The sequence below is a fragment of the Littorina saxatilis genome, linkage group LG2, assembly GCF_037325665.1.
Source record: "Littorina saxatilis isolate snail1 linkage group LG2, US_GU_Lsax_2.0, whole genome shotgun sequence".
In the NCBI taxonomy this organism is placed as follows: Eukaryota; Metazoa; Mollusca; class Gastropoda; order Littorinimorpha; family Littorinidae; genus Littorina; species Littorina saxatilis.
The window spans coordinates 41,299,500-41,319,608 of NC_090246.1; the positions used below are offsets into that span (position 1 = coordinate 41,299,500).

General features: G+C 39.8%; 1 protein-coding gene across 1 annotated transcript in view; it reads right to left on the reverse strand.

Moving 5' to 3' along the window:
- Window positions 1–641: 641 nt before the first annotated feature.
- LOC138959011 (dnaJ homolog subfamily B member 11-like) overlaps window positions 642–20,109 on the reverse strand; it is a 28,552-nt gene continuing 9,084 nt past the window's right edge. The window contains exons 2-10 of the mRNA XM_070330369.1: window positions 14,977–15,133; window positions 14,319–14,410; window positions 12,695–12,821; window positions 7,624–7,766; window positions 6,414–6,496; window positions 6,049–6,106; window positions 4,918–5,029; window positions 4,239–4,398; window positions 642–2,622 (exon numbers count right to left, since the gene is read on the reverse strand). Of these exons, the coding sequence (XP_070186470.1) occupies window positions 2,567–2,622; window positions 4,239–4,398; window positions 4,918–5,029; window positions 6,049–6,106; window positions 6,414–6,496; window positions 7,624–7,766; window positions 12,695–12,821; window positions 14,319–14,410; window positions 14,977–15,133 (988 nt within the window). The 3' untranslated portion in view covers window positions 642–2,566. The remainder of the gene's footprint in view (window positions 2,623–4,238; window positions 4,399–4,917; window positions 5,030–6,048; window positions 6,107–6,413; window positions 6,497–7,623; window positions 7,767–12,694; window positions 12,822–14,318; window positions 14,411–14,976; window positions 15,134–20,109) is intronic.

Here is a 20,109-nt window from a genome sequence, read left to right on the forward strand (position 1 = left end):
GTGCTTAATGAAGCGTGAACTTTGATTTCTGGTCAGGGGGGAAATGTGGCTAGCGGTGTAAATATGCGGGTGATATTTTCTGTGAGAATGAGAACACTTCGAGTGTGAAAGTGACAGTGGGCGGGAGGATGTAATAGGGTTCGCTGGAGCCAATAGCTATGGGTTTACGTCCAGCAAAACCAAACGCACCCCACATAAAATAAAACTCCCCATCGGCTGACATGAAGCTTAACATCCTCACATTTCCTCTACCCATTGAGTACCCGTCCAAAAAATATCCATTTTTCAGTACAAAATGTACAATGTCCTAGAGAGCTTTATATCATTGTTCATAAAAACGTCTATATTATGTGGTTGTTGTTTCGTACATGCTGTGTATTAAAGCTTGTGGTTCATGATGATCAGTTATTATTTGCTTGTACATTGTTCTATTTTCATGTGTAAAATGTTATATTTAAATGTCCAGTGTATATTTTTACGTTTGTCCTTAGGCCGCTATTTCGAGATGGATAGCGTCATCTAAGAACATTCTATTAGTAGTACATGTTGTTGTATTAGTAGTTGTAGTAGTAGTAAGATGAACATTAGCTCATCAGTATGAATTCATTCATCCTTCAGTCACATTCACAAACACATCCACGGGAAAGTTAAAATGGTTTTTATTCAACTTTAACATGTGCTCTTTTTCTCTCATTCTCTCTTCAAGCGCAACAACAAACCACCATGCAAAATTAGTAATACATTACGAAATGTTCTTACCATTCATTCAATGGGTTTGATTGAACTTTCTTTTTAGCACTTACCATCTACTGTCAAAAACACATATCAAGATTCAAAAGGCTCAAATACACGCTAACAAACTTGAAAACATCTTCAAGAAAGTCAGACAAAATAGAGAAAGAAGATATTTGACACCCTGTCATTCGATAAAAGGTCACAACAACCATAAAATTCCAATCAGAGAAAATAGTGGATTGAGCATCTGACTGCCAAGTGCCCGATAAAATGAAAACTTTCTGTCAGGTCTATTCTTACTTTTACACTGACAAGATCAATTGTCTATTTAGTACTACATGTACAACAACTTGACACATAACTAACAGTAACACCCAAAACAATGGGTTTGTTTTATTTTGGAATAGCCTCATACTTACGAAAAAAGTGTGTCTTTTGGAACAGTTTTCAACTCTTAACAAAACTATCCTTACACACCAACATGAAAAAAATATCAGCATATCGAACATCAGAATCGAACAATAAAACAAATTCGCAATAATATCTGACACACCTGGTTTCACACCTTTTAGCTATTTTCATGAAAATAACACCCAATATTTTGATCTTTTAACTGAGGAGTGTCAAAGTCCTTGAGACATTCACAAGTATATTCCAACTATTCAAACACACAACAAACAAAATCATAAACCAAGGAAGACAGTTTTCAGACACCTTCAACAATTCATGCTTTTCATTCAAATTGTAACAAACTGCCCGAATTTGCAAACTGCACGCACCCAAAGAACACAACAACCACTTTCATCATACTCTGTGCAAAATACTGATATCACAAGCACTCAAATGTGAGGTTAATGTAATTGTATCCACATCCACATCCAGGATTTAGTCTGATCATACCGTATCACTCTTGCATACCAATCTTTTATTCCATGGTAATCTAAAACCATCACACCTGCACATCTGAATTCGATCCATTCTCATGCAACACAAGTTCAAGACTCACAGGTCATTTAGCACATTGAAAACAGCCAAAGAAGATGTGAGATTGCAGAAGTTTTTCCAACGGAAATTAGAACACCCTTGGCACCACTGATTAAGTTCCAGTTGCACAGAGACAAAACAACAATGATTAAAAAACATAATATAAAAAAATAATGTCACAATACCTTCTCGAACTGAATGGTGATGCAGATGTCAAAACTCTGAAGAACTTTTTTTCTGCCAACCCAGTAAATCCCTCTCTCTCCCTGAAAATCTTCCCCTGGTCCAACCAACATCTTTCCCATCATAATCTCACACCAACAACATTCCTGAAAGGTATAAAGCAACCAAAATTTCTCTAAAATAACCCAAACTTGCTCAAAAATGAGATTGTGTGTGTGTGTTGACAGCATTATTCTTTTTCCTGAAAAGGCACCCTAACTACTCCAGTGGGTATATATGCACTAATCTTTATTTACAGGGCAATCTGCTGAGCTGTACTGTGAGAGAGCTCAAAACAGAATGTTTGAGGGAATTTTATGTGCTCCCCAAGACATGTCACTAATCCCTGTTCACAATCAGTAGATTCCACTGAAACAAGCAAAAGACAGCCAACTTGACTAATTTAACACCGTAACAAACCTTGGCACTGAACTGAAGAAACAGTTTGATTCACGAACATATCTAAGTTTAAAAAAAAATTGAACTTTGGAGACGGAACCTTGTTCAGAAAATGAAGAAAGGCGAAAAAAATCTACCAGATTGTCAAAGACATCAATCAGATTAAAAAACACAAACTGTTAAACATTACTGTACATGTATCACACACACACACACTCCCACATCCTCAAAGACCGTTGTACACTGTCTGTTTTATATCTTGCTTCAAAATCGCTTTCAACCCTGAAACAAACAGCAAAAAATATATTATACTCACAGGAAACATCAGTATTAATGATACTTGGTTAGTGTGTTTTTTTTTTTTTTTTTACTTTGCAATTGAGCCATTATGGCAAGTAAAACAAGAAGGGCAAAGCCCACACGACTCACATGCTGAACAGACCTTGATCTTTCTTTCAGAAATGACAAATATCAGTTTAACTCAAACTGACCTGGAACTTGAAGATATGTAACCTAATGTGAGTTAGTATGAAAATATAATGTATTTCCCTCACACATATGTAGTTTTGGAAGAGTTATTTTCAATAGTTCAAGGTCAAGGTCACTTCAAAATATATACATTTCAACTTTGAAGGACCCTTGCGACCTTGACCTTGAAGCAAGGTCAACCAAACTGGTGTCCAAAGATAGGGCTTACTTTGCCCTGTATAGCATACATAGCTAAGGTTGCCATTCTCAATAACTTCAGAAAAAACTGTGAAAATGTGAAAAACAATTGTTTTTAAGACAACAATTATGGCCCCTGTGACCTTGACCTTGAAGTGAGGTCAAGTTGCCAAACATGTTTCTGAAGATCTTGTAACCATACACCATCAGGCCACAATTGGTGTTGATAGACTTAAGTGTCCAAGAAATATACAATGTTAAAGGTTTCACAGACGGACGGGGGGGGGCGGACGCCCGGACGCCCGGAAGGACAGGCGGACGATGTCGGTGAGTATATAGACTCACTTTTGTAAGTATAATGTATTTCCCTCACACATATGTAGATTTGGAAGAGTTACCTTCCATAGTTCAAGGTCAAGGTCACTTCAAACTATGTATACAATCCAACTTTAAAGGACCCTTGCGACCTTGACCTTGAAGCAAGGTCAACCAAACTGGTGTCCAAAGATAGAGCTTACATTGCCCTGTATAGCATACATAGCTAAGGTTGCCATTCTCGATAACTTCAGAAAAAAATGCGAAAATGTGAAAAATGGTCGTTTTTAAGACAACAATTACGGCCCCTGTGACCTTGAACTTGAAGTGAGGTCAAGTTGCCGCACATGTTTTTTGAGATCTTGTAACCATACACCATCAGGCCACATCAGGTGTTGATAGACTTAATAGTGTCCAAGAAATATCCAACGTTAAAGTTTTCCGGACGGACGGACGGACGGACGGACGGACGGACGACTCGGGTGAGTACATAGACTCACTTTTGCTTCGCATGTGAGTCAAAAATGAATTAATTAATTGAGCAAAAATCAGTACACATCTAAGCCATAAGGGAAAGATGGTGGGCTCAAAGATAGAAACAAACTCATTTCTGATACAAGATAGACAACTCACTAAGACTTGAATGTCAAGTCAATTCCAAGTTACATCCCTTCTCCTGCAAAATGTTAGCACCCTTTCAATGTCAATTTTTTCAGGGATGTTGCAAAGAATCTTTTATCTGGACAAATCTGCCTACATGGCCATAAAAGTCTCAGCAATGTTCTCAAGTTAAAAGAAAAAATATGGCAGCTCTGCCAAAGTAATGGCAAAGTTTTCAGCAATTTGAAACAAGTTCAGGTATTTTTGTTGTGCATACAATATGCTATGGAAGAATGGGGAGAACATGTTCAACATACCTTCCTTATCCTCCTCAGTCAGTGAACCCTTGGGGAAGTCAATGTCGAAGGTTATAAATAAAGAACCTTTAAAATTGTTGTTTTCATAATTTGGCATTCCTTCGTTGGCCTTGCGCATCCTTGCACCGGGCCATGTGATTTTGTCACGGACTATATGGACCTGCAAAATTAAGCTCCAGTCAGTTCATCTGCATTAGCACTCAATCAATCACACTCCCACCCTCTCTCTCTCTTTCTCTCCCCCCCCCCCCCCCCTTTTTTGTGAGTGTATATGCCTTCCTTGACTGGGGATGTCCATAGGTAAGAGAGTAATGTTAATAATTTAGTTTTTCATCACATAAGCCAATTTACACATCAAATCAAAGGCCCTAACAATGACTTACATTTACCTCTTTGAAGTAAATTTAACTACATACATCTTGAATAATATCAATTTTTTAAAATTTTTTATAAAAGTATGTTTTTAAAATAGCAACTGCAAGGTCTTTAGAGGGTAGAATCAGACAGTATCTAGATATCCAACTACATTATTTATAATTAAACAACTGACAACCCAAATAGTTGGTTACTGCTAAACAAAGCCAGAAGTTTGACCATTCAAGCATCAGTCACATCCATTATCTTCAAAGAGGAAAACCTGATACAATTAACAATAAAGACAACAACAAAAAGTTCTCACTTTGTGTCCATCAAGGTGCGCTATATCCATCTCAAAGCCAATCAGCGCGTCTTGTAATGAAACAGTTACATTGGCGTAGAGATCGTCACCTTTCCTCTCAAATCGGGGATGTCTGAAAAACAAAATGTTATAACAAAAACTCTGAATATATGTGTGAATCTTTACAAAAAAAATATCTTGTCCAAGATTGAGAACAAAAATACTATTAAAAAAAAGCATGATTAGCTCATGCCTATCCAAACAATCAAAACTTTACAAGCCCCTACCCCCCCCCCCCCCCCCCCCCCTCCACCATTTAATCATCAAACACAACAAAAGCTATCTTGATTTCACATCTCCGAAAGGAAGAAAACATCAATCAGAAACAATTCTCTTCTGAAAACTTAGATACCTTCCTTCCCGTGCAGACGAGTAGCTTGGATTTGTTAGCTGAATTTACTTTGCCAATTAACATGTGTCATTTAGGTGCCACATTTTCCCAGACTGTGGATTTTTGTTTTGTGTCCAAGTAGAAGGACGCTTTTCTTTCTTTATTTATTTGGTGTTTAACGTCGTTTTCAACCACGAAGGTTATATCGCGACGGGGAAAGTAGGGAGATGGGATAGAGCCACTTGTCAATTGTTTCTTGTTAAAAAAAAGCACTAATCAAAAATTTGCTCCAGGGGCTTGCAACGTAGTACAATGTATTACCTTACTGGGAGAATGCAAGTTTCCAGTACAAAGGACTTAACATTTCTTACATACTGCTTGACTAAAATCTTTACAAAAATTGACTATATTCTATACAAGAAACACTTAACAAGGGTAAAAAGGGAAACAGAATCCGTTAGTCGCCTCTTACGACATGCTGGGGAGCATCGGGTAAATTCTTCCCCCTAACCCACGGGGGGTAAGGACGCTTTTATCCCATGTAAAACCTGGACACATCTGTGCTAGTTCAACACTTTTTCTATAAGGCAAGACAGGTATCCTGGAATGTACAGCAACTATTTATTTCAAAAGACGATAATCAGGGAAACAAAATCAAGCGTAAACCCAGTTTACACCCGGAATTTGGATCTCCGCCTCATGAAAGACTGCTCAGCTCTGACTTATAGTACTCTAGACGAGAGGAAGGTACAGGTACTCACTTGACCTGTCTGATGATAAAGCGCAGGTCACCAGGCTCCCCATCCAAATGCGGCTCTCCTGCAAGACAGACATTTCTATTTTCAGAAGAAGAAAGGATTGATCCCCCCCCCTTTTTTTTCTTTTTTTTTCAGCTTTAAGAATAAGAACCTTTGCTCACTGTTTACTTTCAAGCAGAACACAAAACCATTCAAATACAAATATTTATGGTATTGGTATATCACTCATGGCAGGGTTTTCATGTTGACCATATTATTTTCTTTTTCAGACATTTAAGTGGGAGAAGGAAAAAGAAAAAAACAGACCAAAAAAGTGCTCACACATACACACTGAGGTGTACATGTAACACAAACAGACAAAGACTTGCCTTCAGCCACAAAGGGATACTCCTGTCCATCTCTCATGCCTGGCTCAATTTCCAATTCCAACATTTTCTCCTCTGGAACAAACCTGGAAACAGACAACAGTTGGCACAACTCAATCTTTCTTCGATTAAAACTGTATATACTTTTTGTTTATGAACCAACAAATGCAGGCAATGTAATTTGTAAGATAAAATGCCAAAGAATATTAAATTTTCAGTCATTGAATAAAACTTCCAAGTAAGCAAGTTATAACAAAGCAGGAAGACTTGGAAATTTGTATTTGAACTTGAAGGTAAACAAAGCTTAGCACTGATACTTTTGTTTCGCAGCTGCTTCTTTCCTACTTAATACTCTAGCCGGATGTTATCACAATATCAGCCTTCCTGCATCAATAGGGAGATTCCTCTGACTTCACTCTCAACTCTCTTAACAAAATGCCTGGCCCGCAACTGCTGCTGACAACTTATGCTCGGGAAATGTAGTCATCTGACTTATTAAAATTACCTGTATACAGCGATTACCCCCTTCTAAGACCATCACCCCCCCCCCCCCATTTTTAGACAACTTTTTACAAGTTTCTGTTCATAAGCTCTGTAAATTATGTACCATACTCTTGGGACTATAAGGCGCAACTTTTTTCCTCAACTTTTAACCCTGCATCCTATTGACCGGTATCGCCTTGTGTATGGCTAAAGAAGAGTACAGATCATGATGTACACACATTGCTATACAAAGAAAGGGAACAATCCCTCACTAGTGATTTGCATGTTTCTGCTTCTATTTCTTATCTTTCTGTTTCTCCCCAGACATTAAAGGCGTCAGTGTCATAGTTAAAACTCCTCATTGACCAGGGGTCAGAAGGTCAGTGTCTGTAAACAAGGTCTCAGCTCAGAAATGTGGTCGTTGACCTGAGGTCACATTAGGCCAAGCAGCTCTGAGAATGCAGACTCTTTCATCTCACAGCACATCGGGAAAAAAACTTATTTCCACTCTGTATACTTCATTTGATTTACGACCAGAATGCTGGAAGCGCCTATTGTGTGGATTTTTCTCATTTTAAACTTAAAAATGGGGGTTGCGCCTTTTACACTGAAACACGTTATAGTCCCAAAAATACGGTACCTCCATTTCAAAACTTGATTTTCTCAGATTTAATAGTACTCCAACGGGTGGGATTCCACTGAACCCGGATGTGAAAATGACAAAACTCACTTGACATTTGGACACTCATCGCACACTTGCTGTTGGGACATCTGGAAGCGGCCTGGCCCAAGCTGCTGTGTGACGGTTTCCATGCGGCAGTTGCACTTTCGCTTGCCCTTGGCTGGCTTGGCAACAGGCTTGTATCGCAAAACCTGATGAAAAACAAACAGAATTATAGCTTGATCTATGACATGAAATCAAGTCATATGAGGTTATAAATGCTTTCCTCCTTTAGCCGGCATCTTAGAAAAAGAATAATCAAAATATTTATCTGTGGGAAGTTGGGAGCATTTTTCCCCCCTATATTCAAATGAAAAAAAAATATATACATACATCATTACATGTATATATAAAAACAGAAAAGAGAGTGGCATATCATCCTGAAATCAAATTGAAATGAAACAAGTCGCGTAAGGCGAAATTACTACATTTAGTCAAGCTGTCGAACTCACGGAATGAAACTGAACGCACTGTATTTTTTTCACCAAGACAGTACAGCTTCGTCAATCCCCGCGAGAAGGAAATCGCTCACCTCCCACGTGCAAAACGCTGTGATATGCACACGCCAGAATAGCGCGGTAGCGTATTGTGCTAAGCAGGAAAGCGCGCTTTTCTGTATTCGTGTTAACTTTCTGAGCTTGTTTTGAATACAACCTATCATATCTATAATAATAATAATAATGCAAACTTTTATAGCGCTATTCTAGAAAAATGTCTACTCTTTGCGCTTTACAATACATACATCGACCAAGCATACTATACACGCACAGGCAAAGAAACCGACCAAACATAACCAACAAACTATACATGCACAGGCAAAGAAAACGACCAAACATACAATACACGCACAGGCAAAGATAACGACCAAACATAAACAAACATACTATGACCAATCATAACCAACATACTATACGCGCGCAGGCAAAGAGAACAATCAGCACATGTAATAATTACTGACAACTAATGATGCAGGCATACAATGACAATCCAATACACAGCCTAGGCACAAGAACCACATAAGGCTACTGTATAAAAACGTGTCAACAATACTATTTACACACACACAAACAGTGCTGACACAAAGCGCAGAAAATATATATACACGTTATTTTAGGCACTAGGTAGGGGGTGAGGTGGGGCGGGATGGGGTGGGTGGGGAGGTGCTGGAGGGAAAATCACTTGCGCTGAAAGAGGTGTGTTTTGAGATTTGTCTTGAATGTAGTGAGAGAATCTGTGTGTCTGAGAGGCAGAGGTAATCTATTCCAGGTCACAGGGGCTTGATAGGCGAAGGACCTCTCGCCACATGTCTTTGTTTGCACTGTGGGGAGTCGGAAGAGTCGAGTGTCGGCGGCGGAGCGAAGCTGACGAGAGGGGGTGTAGAGATTGAGGAGTTCTGAGAAGTATTCTGGGGCAGAACCAGAAACGACGGCAAAAGAAAGAGAGGAGAGTTTGTATTCGATCCTTTTAGTGATAGGCAGCCAGTGTAGAGAGTGAAGAAGGGGTGTGGCGTGTTCATACTTGGAAGATTTGAAGACCAGGCGGGCAGCGTTATTTTGGATCCTTTGAAGTCTATCTAAAAGGTACTTAGGGAGACCGGCCAGAAGAGAATTGCAATAATCTATCTTTGAGAGGACTAAAGAACACACTAACGTTTTGGTTGCATCAGTGGTGAGGTAGTGACGGACTGAACTAATCTTGCGCAGCTCTAGATAGGCGGACTTGCAGATGTTAGAGATGTGTTTTTGGAAAGAGAGAGTTGGATCGAGAGTGACGCCAAGGCTGCGGACAGACGGAGAGAAAGAGATAGGTAGTTCATTGACAGTGAGAGAGGCAGGAAGAGAAGGGTGATTGAGAAATTTCTTGGGACAGGCCAGCATAACTTCGGTTTTGTCACTATTTAACTGGAGTTTGTTTAAAGACATCCAATCACTGAGGTCCGCAATGCAATCCTGTGTCCGAGATACCAGAACGTCAACTTCAGCAAGAGGGGCAGACTGATGAAGCTGTGTATCATCAGCGAAACTCTCGTGCGACAACGCATGGCGACTGATAACATCGGACACAGGGGAGGCATATAGAACGAAAAGTATGGGGCCAAGCACGGACCCTTGCGGGACACCGTACTGGAGAGCTGAAGGTTGAGATTTGATGCCGTTGACACAAACGGTCTGCGTCCGGTTAGTAAGGTACGAACGAACCCAGGAAAGGGCCAGATCATGAACACCAAAGGAGTGCTGAAGCCTGTGGAGCAGAATTTCGTGGTCTATCGTATCAAATGCGCTAGACAAGTCCAGTAGTGTTAGAATGGAGACCTGATTTTCGTCAAAGCCAAGAAGGATGTCGTTTACAATCTTCAGAAGTGCTGTCTCAGTACTATGGTTTTTCCTGTATGCAGACTGATGGGTGTTGAGAAGGTGGTTTTGCTCTAGATGAGTGAGAAGTTGTGAAAGGACAATTTTTTCAGTGATTTTTGAAAGGAATGACAAGTTCGAAACGGGCCTAAAGTTTTTCAAGGAATTCTTGTCAAGTGAAGGTTTTTTGATGAGGGGCCTAACTATTGCAGGTTTGAATTCATCTGGGAATGAGCCGGAAGTCAGAGAGTCGTTGATGACGTGAGTGAGATATGGAAGAAGGTCATCAATACAATCACACAGCAGAGAGGACGGAATGGGGTCAAGCTCGCACGTTTTCGGACTAGCGCCTAAACACACCTTTTTTACAAACTCGCTGGTGACAGGCTCAAAACGCTGCAGAGCTGGACCACAATACATCCTATCGGCAACCGGTGAAGGCGGGACAACAGCAGAATCAAGCTTCTCGCGAATAAGCGCGATCTTCGCAGTGAAAAAGTCAGCGAACTTCTGGGGAAGCTCATGTACAGAGAACATAGTGGGAAGAGGGGGACAAGTCACCTTGCCTAAGATGTCATTGGTGACACTAAACAGCTGTTTGACTGAGGTGCATGCGAGTATTTTGGATGAGAAGAATGCAGACTTGGCATGGTCGACGATGGCGATGACCCGGTTTCTGGCCGCCTGAAATACTTGCCGGTGCACGGTTAGACCTGTGGCGCGCCACTGACGCTCCGCCCCCCTCCTCTCCCGCTTGGCGTCTTGTAGTTCAGGTCCCACACCGCTATACCACGGGGAGGGGGGACGATTAGAGACCAAACGACGGGTAGAAGGGGCGTGTGTGTCCAGAATGGCACGCAAAACACGAAAGAGCTGTTCGGCGGACGGCAGTGAGGGCAAGTCGGCAAGAAAGTCGGCCTTAAAGGCCTCGACGTCCATAGACGCCAGTCTACGAACTTCCCTGTACACTCTAGGGGAGGGGGGTTTTGCGAAGTCAAGAGTGCACGTGACACAATAGTGATCGGACGAAAGGGACGGTTCAACAGACGTCGACTTAACCAGACCATCTTCTTCCCTGAAAACAACCCAATCAACAATGTGACCACGTACATGGGTGGGCTCTGAAACAGACTGACACAGATCAAACATATTGAGAACGTCAAGCACTTTGGATGTGTAAAAGTGTGATGGAGTGTCAAAGTGATAATTAAAGTCACCAACAATAAGCAGCGAGCCTGGTAGGTTATTTGCATATTCAAGAAAGTCCGGTAACTGTTCCAGAAACTTAGCATCCGTAAACTTGTTCTTATTCTATATGTTTTTTGAATCAGGAAACGATAAAGAATAAGATGAAATCATTTTTGGATCGATTTCTTAAATTTTATTCGTAAGACTAATTAATCTATTTTCGTTAATTGTGATCACATTTTAAGAGTAAACATGACATATGTATATATTTTTAGATTCAGAATGTCATGAAGAATACGATGTAATCAATTTTAAATCTGTTTGCGAAAAATCGATTTTAATGACAACTTTAATGAGCAAACTCATTAATTTGTAAGCCTCCAAGCTGAAATGCAATACCAAAGTCCGGGCGTCGTCAAAGATTACTTGACCAAAATTTCAACCAATCTGGTTTAAAAATGAGAGCGTGACAGTGCCGCCTCAACTTTCACGAAAAGCCGGATATGACGTCATCAAAGACATTTATCAAAACAAGAAGGGCAAAGCCCATACGACTCACATGCTTTACACATTTTTCCTACCAAAATACATGTGACCTTGACCCAAGGTCAAGGTCATCCAAGGTCATGCAACACAAAGCTGTTAATTCAAGACATAGGAAGTACAATGGTGCTTATTGGCTCTTTCTACCATGAGATATGGTCACTTTTAGTGGTTCACTACCTTATTTTGGTCACATTTCATAAGGGTCAAAGTGACCTTGACCTTGATCATATGTGACCAAATGTGTCTCATGATGAAAGCATAACATATGCCCCACATAATTTTTAAGTTTGAAACAGTTATCTTCCATAGTTCAGGGTCAAGGTCACTTCAAAATATGTATACAATCCAACTTTGAAGAGCTCCTGTGACCTTGACCTTGAAGCAAGGTAAACCAAACTGGTATCAAAAGATGGGGCTTACTTTGCCCTATATATCATATATAGGTGAGGTATTGAATCTCAAAAACTTCAGAGAAAATGTGAAAAATGTGAAAAATAGCTGTTTTTTAGGCAACATTTATGGCCCCTGCGACCTTGACCTTGAAGCAAGGTCAAGATGCTATGTATGTTTTTGGGGGCCTTGTCATCATACACCATCTTGCCAAATTTGGTACTGATAGACTGAATAGTGTCCAAGAAATATCCAACGTTAAAGTTTTCCGGACGGACGGACGTCCGGACGGACGGACGACTCGGGTGAGTACATAGACTCACTTTTGCTTCGCATGTGAGTCAAAAATGAAAAAAACGTCTGGGGATATATCATACCCAGGAACTCCCATGTAAAATTTCATGAAGATCGGTCTAGTAGTTTTCTCTAAATCGCTCTACACACACACATACACCACACCCTCGTCTCGATTCCCCCCTCTACGTTAAAACATTTAGTCAAAACTTGACTAAATGTAAAAAGATGACCTGCTTATTCATTTACTTTTTTTTTTTTTAAGACAAAAACAAAGAACCCAGCAACTGACGAACTGTTGCCCAGCTTACCTCCACAAAGTCTCCGTTGTAGAGTTCTTCCAGTGTGACATCCAGATCCATCACAATGTCACCTCCTCGAGGTGTTTCCTGATCTCGTTGATTTCCACCAAATCCGAATCCAAAGTCGCCAAAAAAGCTGCCAAAAACAAAAACAGTGCATGCTTTAATTACCATTGTTAAAAGGTTAAGAAGTAGTTATTTTCTGACCTGCCACAGTAAAACAGAGTTTTCACTCAACAACACAGATAAAAGAGCAAAGAACATCAACACTTCTGACATAATTTGTCAACATAGAAAAACAAACCTTCAGTACTAACAGTTACTCTTGCAAAGTTGTACTTGAAGCTAATACAATTTTAAAAGCTTTGGCAATGGCACTGATGCAACATGTGAAAAAGGTAAGGATTGTTAGCGTACAATATAAGATGTTTGATGGGTTGTTGACAGACCAGCTTTTTTGTTGGTCCGAGGGGGAGCATATCGTCTTTTGTTTCATATTTATTGACCAAGGCCGAAGGCCGCGGTCAATAAATATGAAACAAAAGTCGATATGCCCCCCGAGGACCGACAAAAAAGCTGGTCTGTCAACAAACCACCAAACATCGTTTTTGTCATCATTTTGGTAGTGAGAAAATAAGTGCACAATCAACCCAGGGAGCCATGCTTTGAAACACGTGTTCCGTGCTGATAACCACACGAGTCCCGGTTTGATAACCACTGGCAATCAAAGCTGGCGTGTGAAAGCAACTTTCTGTGTTTTTGAGTTCATTAAATGTTGAGATGAATATGTCAGGTTTGAGGATGCACAGTTCTGTAGGTTCATCTCGGTATTCCACCCCCTCGGCTTTCTGTTGTAAATATTAAGCTGAGTGATCGAATGTGGAAGCTACGTTTGGTCAAAGGTCACAGAAGATTTGCGTCGTGCAGCGAAGGAAAGAATCGCGATCTTGTTTCTGACTCAGTACCTCTTTGTTTTTCATTAGACCTGTCATTCTGCTTGCTCGGCTTTGTTAGATGTTTGCATATCTTGTTGCTATTTTCTTTGCTTTTATTATTGTTTCTTATTTGTGCTTCGTTTATCGATACGACTTGTGCACGGGTCAAAATGTGTGTGTCAGGGGTCGTTTTACTTGAACTTGACGTTCGTGTTTCTCCGAACGCCTGTGTATTGAAACACAGATACACGCACTCCATGACTCTGTAAGAAGACAAAACATATCGCTAGGTTTCATTTGTTTTTGATGAATGTATGACCTTTCATGAAGTAGTTTTGTTTTTTGTTTACTTTTGCCAGTTTGCCAGTTCGTTTTTGGAAATTTGCAAAGCAGTGTCGTGTCGTCGGTTTAGGTCTGGGGAAACACCAATGAAAAGAGCCGAAGAATCCCCGAGCGTTTCTATTGGGTTTGCTTTTGATTATCCATGTATAACCTGCTTCCTGCAACTATGGTAACCGGGGATTTATTGCCTGGGGAACATGAGATTTATTTCCCAGGTGCTTGTGAATGAAAACTCGTGAAAATGATGACAATATAAATTGTCATACCGCATGAAGACCAATGAAGACAGGCTCTGACAACACACAGTTATGAACCTATCACTGGGCTAGGATCGATAGATGCCCTTATAAACTAACCTGGAGAAAGGATCACCACCCATGTCTCCCTGTTTCAATCCCTCTTCTCCATGCCTGTCGTATACCTTTCGCTTCTCCTCATCTGACAGCACCTGGAGACAGGAAGAGCTATTATTACAACAGACATATTCATCCATGGATAGGCTCCAGATTTTACAAGACACTCACTGCATTATGAATACCCGAGTCACAATCCACATTACCCATCATTCCTTCTGGCTCAGAACATGTTTCCAGTTGTTATCAAATTTGAATGGTTACTTCTCTGGTGTTGTTGTTCCAGCACTATTACTTTCCTTGGCTGATTTCAACAAGAAAAATGTAGATAATAAAGTTTATCTTTTCGATGAGGTTTACTCAAGTTACTGTACATATGGTTGTTATTTCTGTACAACCCCATAGAAGTTATATTGTCAGAACTACAACCTCACATCCCATGCCAGTGCAAAAAAAGGGCCATGACCCCCTCCCCCCCCCCCCCCCCTTTATTTGACAATCATACATGTACATGTACTCTAGTACAAATAAGACATAGATAAAGTACAACAAAAAAAGTAAAATCACTTACTGATTTGAGTCACATAATTTACACATGCCCATCCCATAATCAAACAGTTTATATTGCAAAACAGGCAGTAGAAAGAGGCACTGCACATACCTCATAAGCAGCTCCTAAGTCTTGAAACCGTTCCGCTGCCTCTGGATCATCCTTGTTTTTGTCAGGATGATGTTCTTTTGCCAGTTTTCGGTACTGTCTTTTGATTTGTTTGATGTCTGCATTTTTGGAAACTCCTAGGATTTTGTAAAAATCCCTCCTGAAACACAAGTTTTGTAAAAAGCGTTATGACAGTTTTTACCAATAAAAAACAACATGTTTACTTCAAACTTGAACCAATGCTAACTCTGTACTGCCCTGTTCTTATTTCTATAATTTAGCATCTCGAATAATGCAGGAAAAACTCAGCATTGACCTATGTAATTTGGAATTGGAGAAGGTGCTCCATGTTGTTTCAGATTCAGTGCATATTAACTGCACCTACCCAGCAAAAACACAATCAGAAACCGAGGATTTCTTGCTGTTTTTCAAATGTGCGGTCGCTCCCTTAGATACGCTAGATCAGCCTGGCTGCATGGCAAATTTAAACGAAATGGGTATATATATATGCACTGTTAGTTCAGACTCGACCCAAAGAAACTTACTGATGTAACAAATCTGACATGCCCTTCAGTTCAACTTTAAGTCTCAGTTTTGACTGCTCAAAGTGAATCACGCCATCAAAAAACACAATGTTTTTAAGGTAGGTGTGGTCAAGGACCTGTGGATGCGACATCATGATACCCAAATATATTGCTCAAATGCAAAACAAAACAAAAAAACATTTTTGAGATGAAGAAAGCCAGATCTTCAAATATACTGTATTAATATTAATTAGTGTATAATATGTTTCTGACCAAAACACTGCTGTTTGACATCCACTGAAAAAAATATCCTCAACCCTCTTGGCACGATGGGCCACGATCATGGGCCACGATCGTGGCTCGCGTCATAAGGTCACCTTACCTTGCTAACACTGTAACAGCTATCTACAGCTGGCCAATCAGAAGGCTGTTATGTTTCTTCATCATTTCCGATCGTCTGCACTGTGTTTCGAACATTTTCCAAGCTTTCATTTACTGATTTTCTTGCAAAAATGAGCGATACTGATAGCGACAAGGAGCAGGAAAATAATGATCACTTTACCTGTGACTGTGATGAGTATGTTGTTGACAGTGAAAATTAGGAAGGTAAATATGCATTTATTTCTGTTTGTAAATGAACAAGATGCACGTGGTTGCTACTTGTTGAAAAAAAATAGTTGATCTGACTGAATTTGATCGTCGAGTTAGGCTTGTTTACATTTACTTTTTTTGTTGACAATTACTTCCGCCACTCTGCGGCATGTTTATTTATCCCTTTTTTTTTTACGCTGTACATTCATGTACCACTGCAAATCAGACACATTTCATTGCAAAGCTGAACCTTTCTTCTTTCCAATAATATCATATAGTTTTCTGTGTCTAAGGTTATCGTGAGACCACTTGCAATTAAAACACAAACGGTACCCATTTTCGGTTTTGCAGGCTCACTTTACGCAAATATTTGGTGAACGCTTTTAAATTTATGCAGTGCCAAGAGAGTTAAACTTGACTTTGTGTTCCTTGTAAATAATGTTTTAATTAGGAATAAATTAAGAGACTGTCAGTGTCATTATGGTATCTCTCTTGTTACTGAACCTTATCAATATCAGTTGCAGCTATCAGTCACGCATGTGAAAAGCTGTTAGTATAAAGCGTTTACTTTCATGAGAATTGGGTAATCTTGAACTTTAGCGTGTTAAATTCATAGCTCATAATTCAGAGGCATTTAAGTCTCCAAATTTGTAGAACCTGCACTTGTAATCATAACAAGTCATTTTAGATCCCTTTGAAGTTACGGAATGAACTCCGATGAACAGTACGAATGCATTTCATTTACATGGGTCAAAGAAGAAATCATCCGTATAAGCGGACAACTCTTTCGTGTAAATGATGTCCCATGGGATTGACAACGTGCGCCATTTTCGGTGCATTTTCGACGATCGAACAACCAAATTAATTAATTATGCCTTAGTTTGGAGCTCAATCCGTCAATTAATTTCACAACAAAAAATGTTCTTTGGCTTGCTTACAATGAGGGTCACCATGGGGGGGTCTGTGCACGTGCACGTTGAGGCCATGCACGGTGATCCACGGTGCACATTACGAAAAAGCTCCATGCACGCCGGACCTCTGTGCACGGTGCACGCTACGAGAATTTCCCCATTCCCATGCACGTTACGTCCAAAAAGCCCATTCCCGGTGCACGTGGTAAAGCATCGCCCCCCTCTACAATACATGGACTTGTATCAAAAATAAGTAAAGAATGTCACTGGATCCTGAGCTATGAATTCAACACGCTAAAGTTCAAGATTACCGAGAATTTGATAAAATAATCCAAGACAGATAACCTCACTCTCGATCTCAGTAATGATGCATATATATATATGATATGCCTGTCAGTAACATTAACAGGCAGGCTCATACTCATACACTTATTCAAAGAGCAATGATCGTGTAAATAACCCTAAGCCGGTGTCACGAAATTTTCTTTCGCCGAAATATTTTTTCTCCCCCACCAACACGTTTTACTCATTTTTGTACCAAAAACAATTCTTATGCAAAACTATCCTCTGACTACGGGTTAGGGGTAAGTTTGGGAATGGGTTAGGTATGTAAACAGTTTTAAAATGCGTCAATTTCTGGCGATGTTTGTGAACGAAGATTTCGGGTATGTCTTAATACCGAATTCCCGCGGACGGCGTCGATTGAATTTTTAGTTCACAAACATCGCCAGAAATTGACGCATTTTAAAACTGTTTACATACCTAACCCATTCCCAAACTTACCCCTAACCCGTAGTCAGAGGATGGTTTTGCATAAGAATTGTTTTTGGTACAAAAATGAGTGAAACGTGTTGGTGGGGGAGAAAAAATATTTCGGCGAAAGAAAATTTCGTGACACCGGTGTCACGATTTCATCTTTCGCCTGAGTAGCCTACATATTTCCCCCTCGACATATGGTCAAGAGTACAACAGAGCGTCGAGTGCCTGTATCACGAGTTGGTCACAAAACTAGCCTTGTAAAGGCAACCATTCTACATGCACCTCAATCAAACCTGTTCTAATCTGTTCAAAATAAGTTGATTTCAATATGCATGTCTTCTTGTGTTCAAATCTGTGTCTGTTGAGTTATATATCTGTGGATTAGTTCGAAAAAGTCGGTTGTCGGCGAAACGCGAAACGTGACACAATTCACACACTACACTTTGAAGCTGCATGTTCGCTTTACCAGAGACAATTTGAAACTGAATCAATCATATCATGTTATGAAAGACAAAACAGTTCAATGCAGGTTTACTGTCAGGACGAACGAATGACCGGCGATGTGTATAATTGCGTTCAAAGGACGGCTGCTTGCGCGTAACCGTCGCGTTAGTTTTTCGTACCGAGTTCGTCTTCATTTTAACAACGAGTTGGAAGTCTCGCATAGGTGGGAAACAGCATGATTTTAAAGCTTCTGTCGCTGCCTTCATTTCGGCATAGGACTTTAAGCGGTTTCTTGATTCCACTCTACATAGCAGTCCAAGGGAAAAATAATTGAAAACCGTGTAAATGTTATGTTACGCGCATGCAACACAAAACGATCCCTCACTAGGACGTGAACGAGATTTTGCGTAAGCGGCGGCCATTTTGAATATTGTTTACAAAAGAGCTGGTCACATGCTGTTTTGGTCGAAGCATTGATGGATCATTGTGGCGAAAAAGCATGAGGTAAGTTTTGCTGTTTATGGTTACGTTCATGCAGTTTTGTCAGTGAAAGACATGAAATGCAAGTAAAGTGACCAAAATACATTATCATTTTTATGAACAACGGCATGAACGTGAAAACAGTGTTAGCAGGGGTTATCTTAGTCGCATTTGGAATTGTGGAAAATGTTTGTTGATTTGTTATGAGCACATGTTTGTGAGTGACCATGCTTACTTTTGGTGTTACTGTTTTTAATGTTACATGCGTGAATATGTTTGCTTTAGGAGAATGATTTTTACATGTTTTTTAGCGAGAAGACCAATTTTGGATGTAGTGTTGTGAGATCTCGAAGGATTAAAAAAAATTGTTGCGACTTACCATTTTTTTACCATCTTGACGCGTGATTGTAACTTAACACGAAAGTACATATCGTTAACGTTACGTACAAGCAAGTGTTGCATTCATTTTAGATCGGGGAAATTTTAAAGGAAAACAAATATGCAATAATCTGAACATTTGCATTCTCGATGAATGTGGATGGCCCTGGTACGATCTTAAACCCAAGTTTGAATGTTCTGTTCGTACGTAACCTAACGCAATCACAGTGACAACATGCCCGTGTAAAGTTACATGCTAACTATCACCTTGTTGATGGAAACTGAATCTGCAAGTACCTGTCTGATTTTTCAAGATGATGCGTTTTGAATGGCGATCTTTAACTTCAGTTTGTGTTTTCGCCTGCACAAGGGATGTTTTAGTGATATATGTGTTTGTATGTAACTTTACTCCATAAAGAGTGGTGTTAAGTTACACTCATGTATTTTTCATCACACAAGTTTGGTATAGCAAAATCTATTGAATAGGAGCTTTTTAATACAAATGAATTGTTTGCTTCATGGTAACATTTGAATTATAATTGTGCATTATGTTACATGCAGTAAAAACGTGCATGCAAGTAACTTAACACGACAAATGCATGTTATGTACCTGCAGTCATACTGACATTTTCAAATGGCATTGCTAAGATGAACTCAGGATTTCATTGACTGGTTCAATCCCACTTTGAAAGGTGACTGGATGGAAACAGTCAACAATTTTGCTTTTCAAACTGTTTAATGCTTCAAAATAGATTAAAGGTGTTTGCATGTAACATGACACCATATAGGTTTTGTGTAAAGTTACTTTCAAACGTATCTTGAAGAATTTCACATTTTTGTGCACACTAATTGCACACTATAATGTTCAAAGAGTGGATCATTTAGTACAAGCATTTTTTTTAAACATGTGTTTGAATGGAAAATTTCCTAGATAAATTTTCATTTAATTAATATACTTACCCGAATCACATTAGCATTGAGTCACCTGAGATGCTTATCACTGAAAAACGCTTACCCGGCTAAAATTTTTAAAGGGAAGCAACCCATCA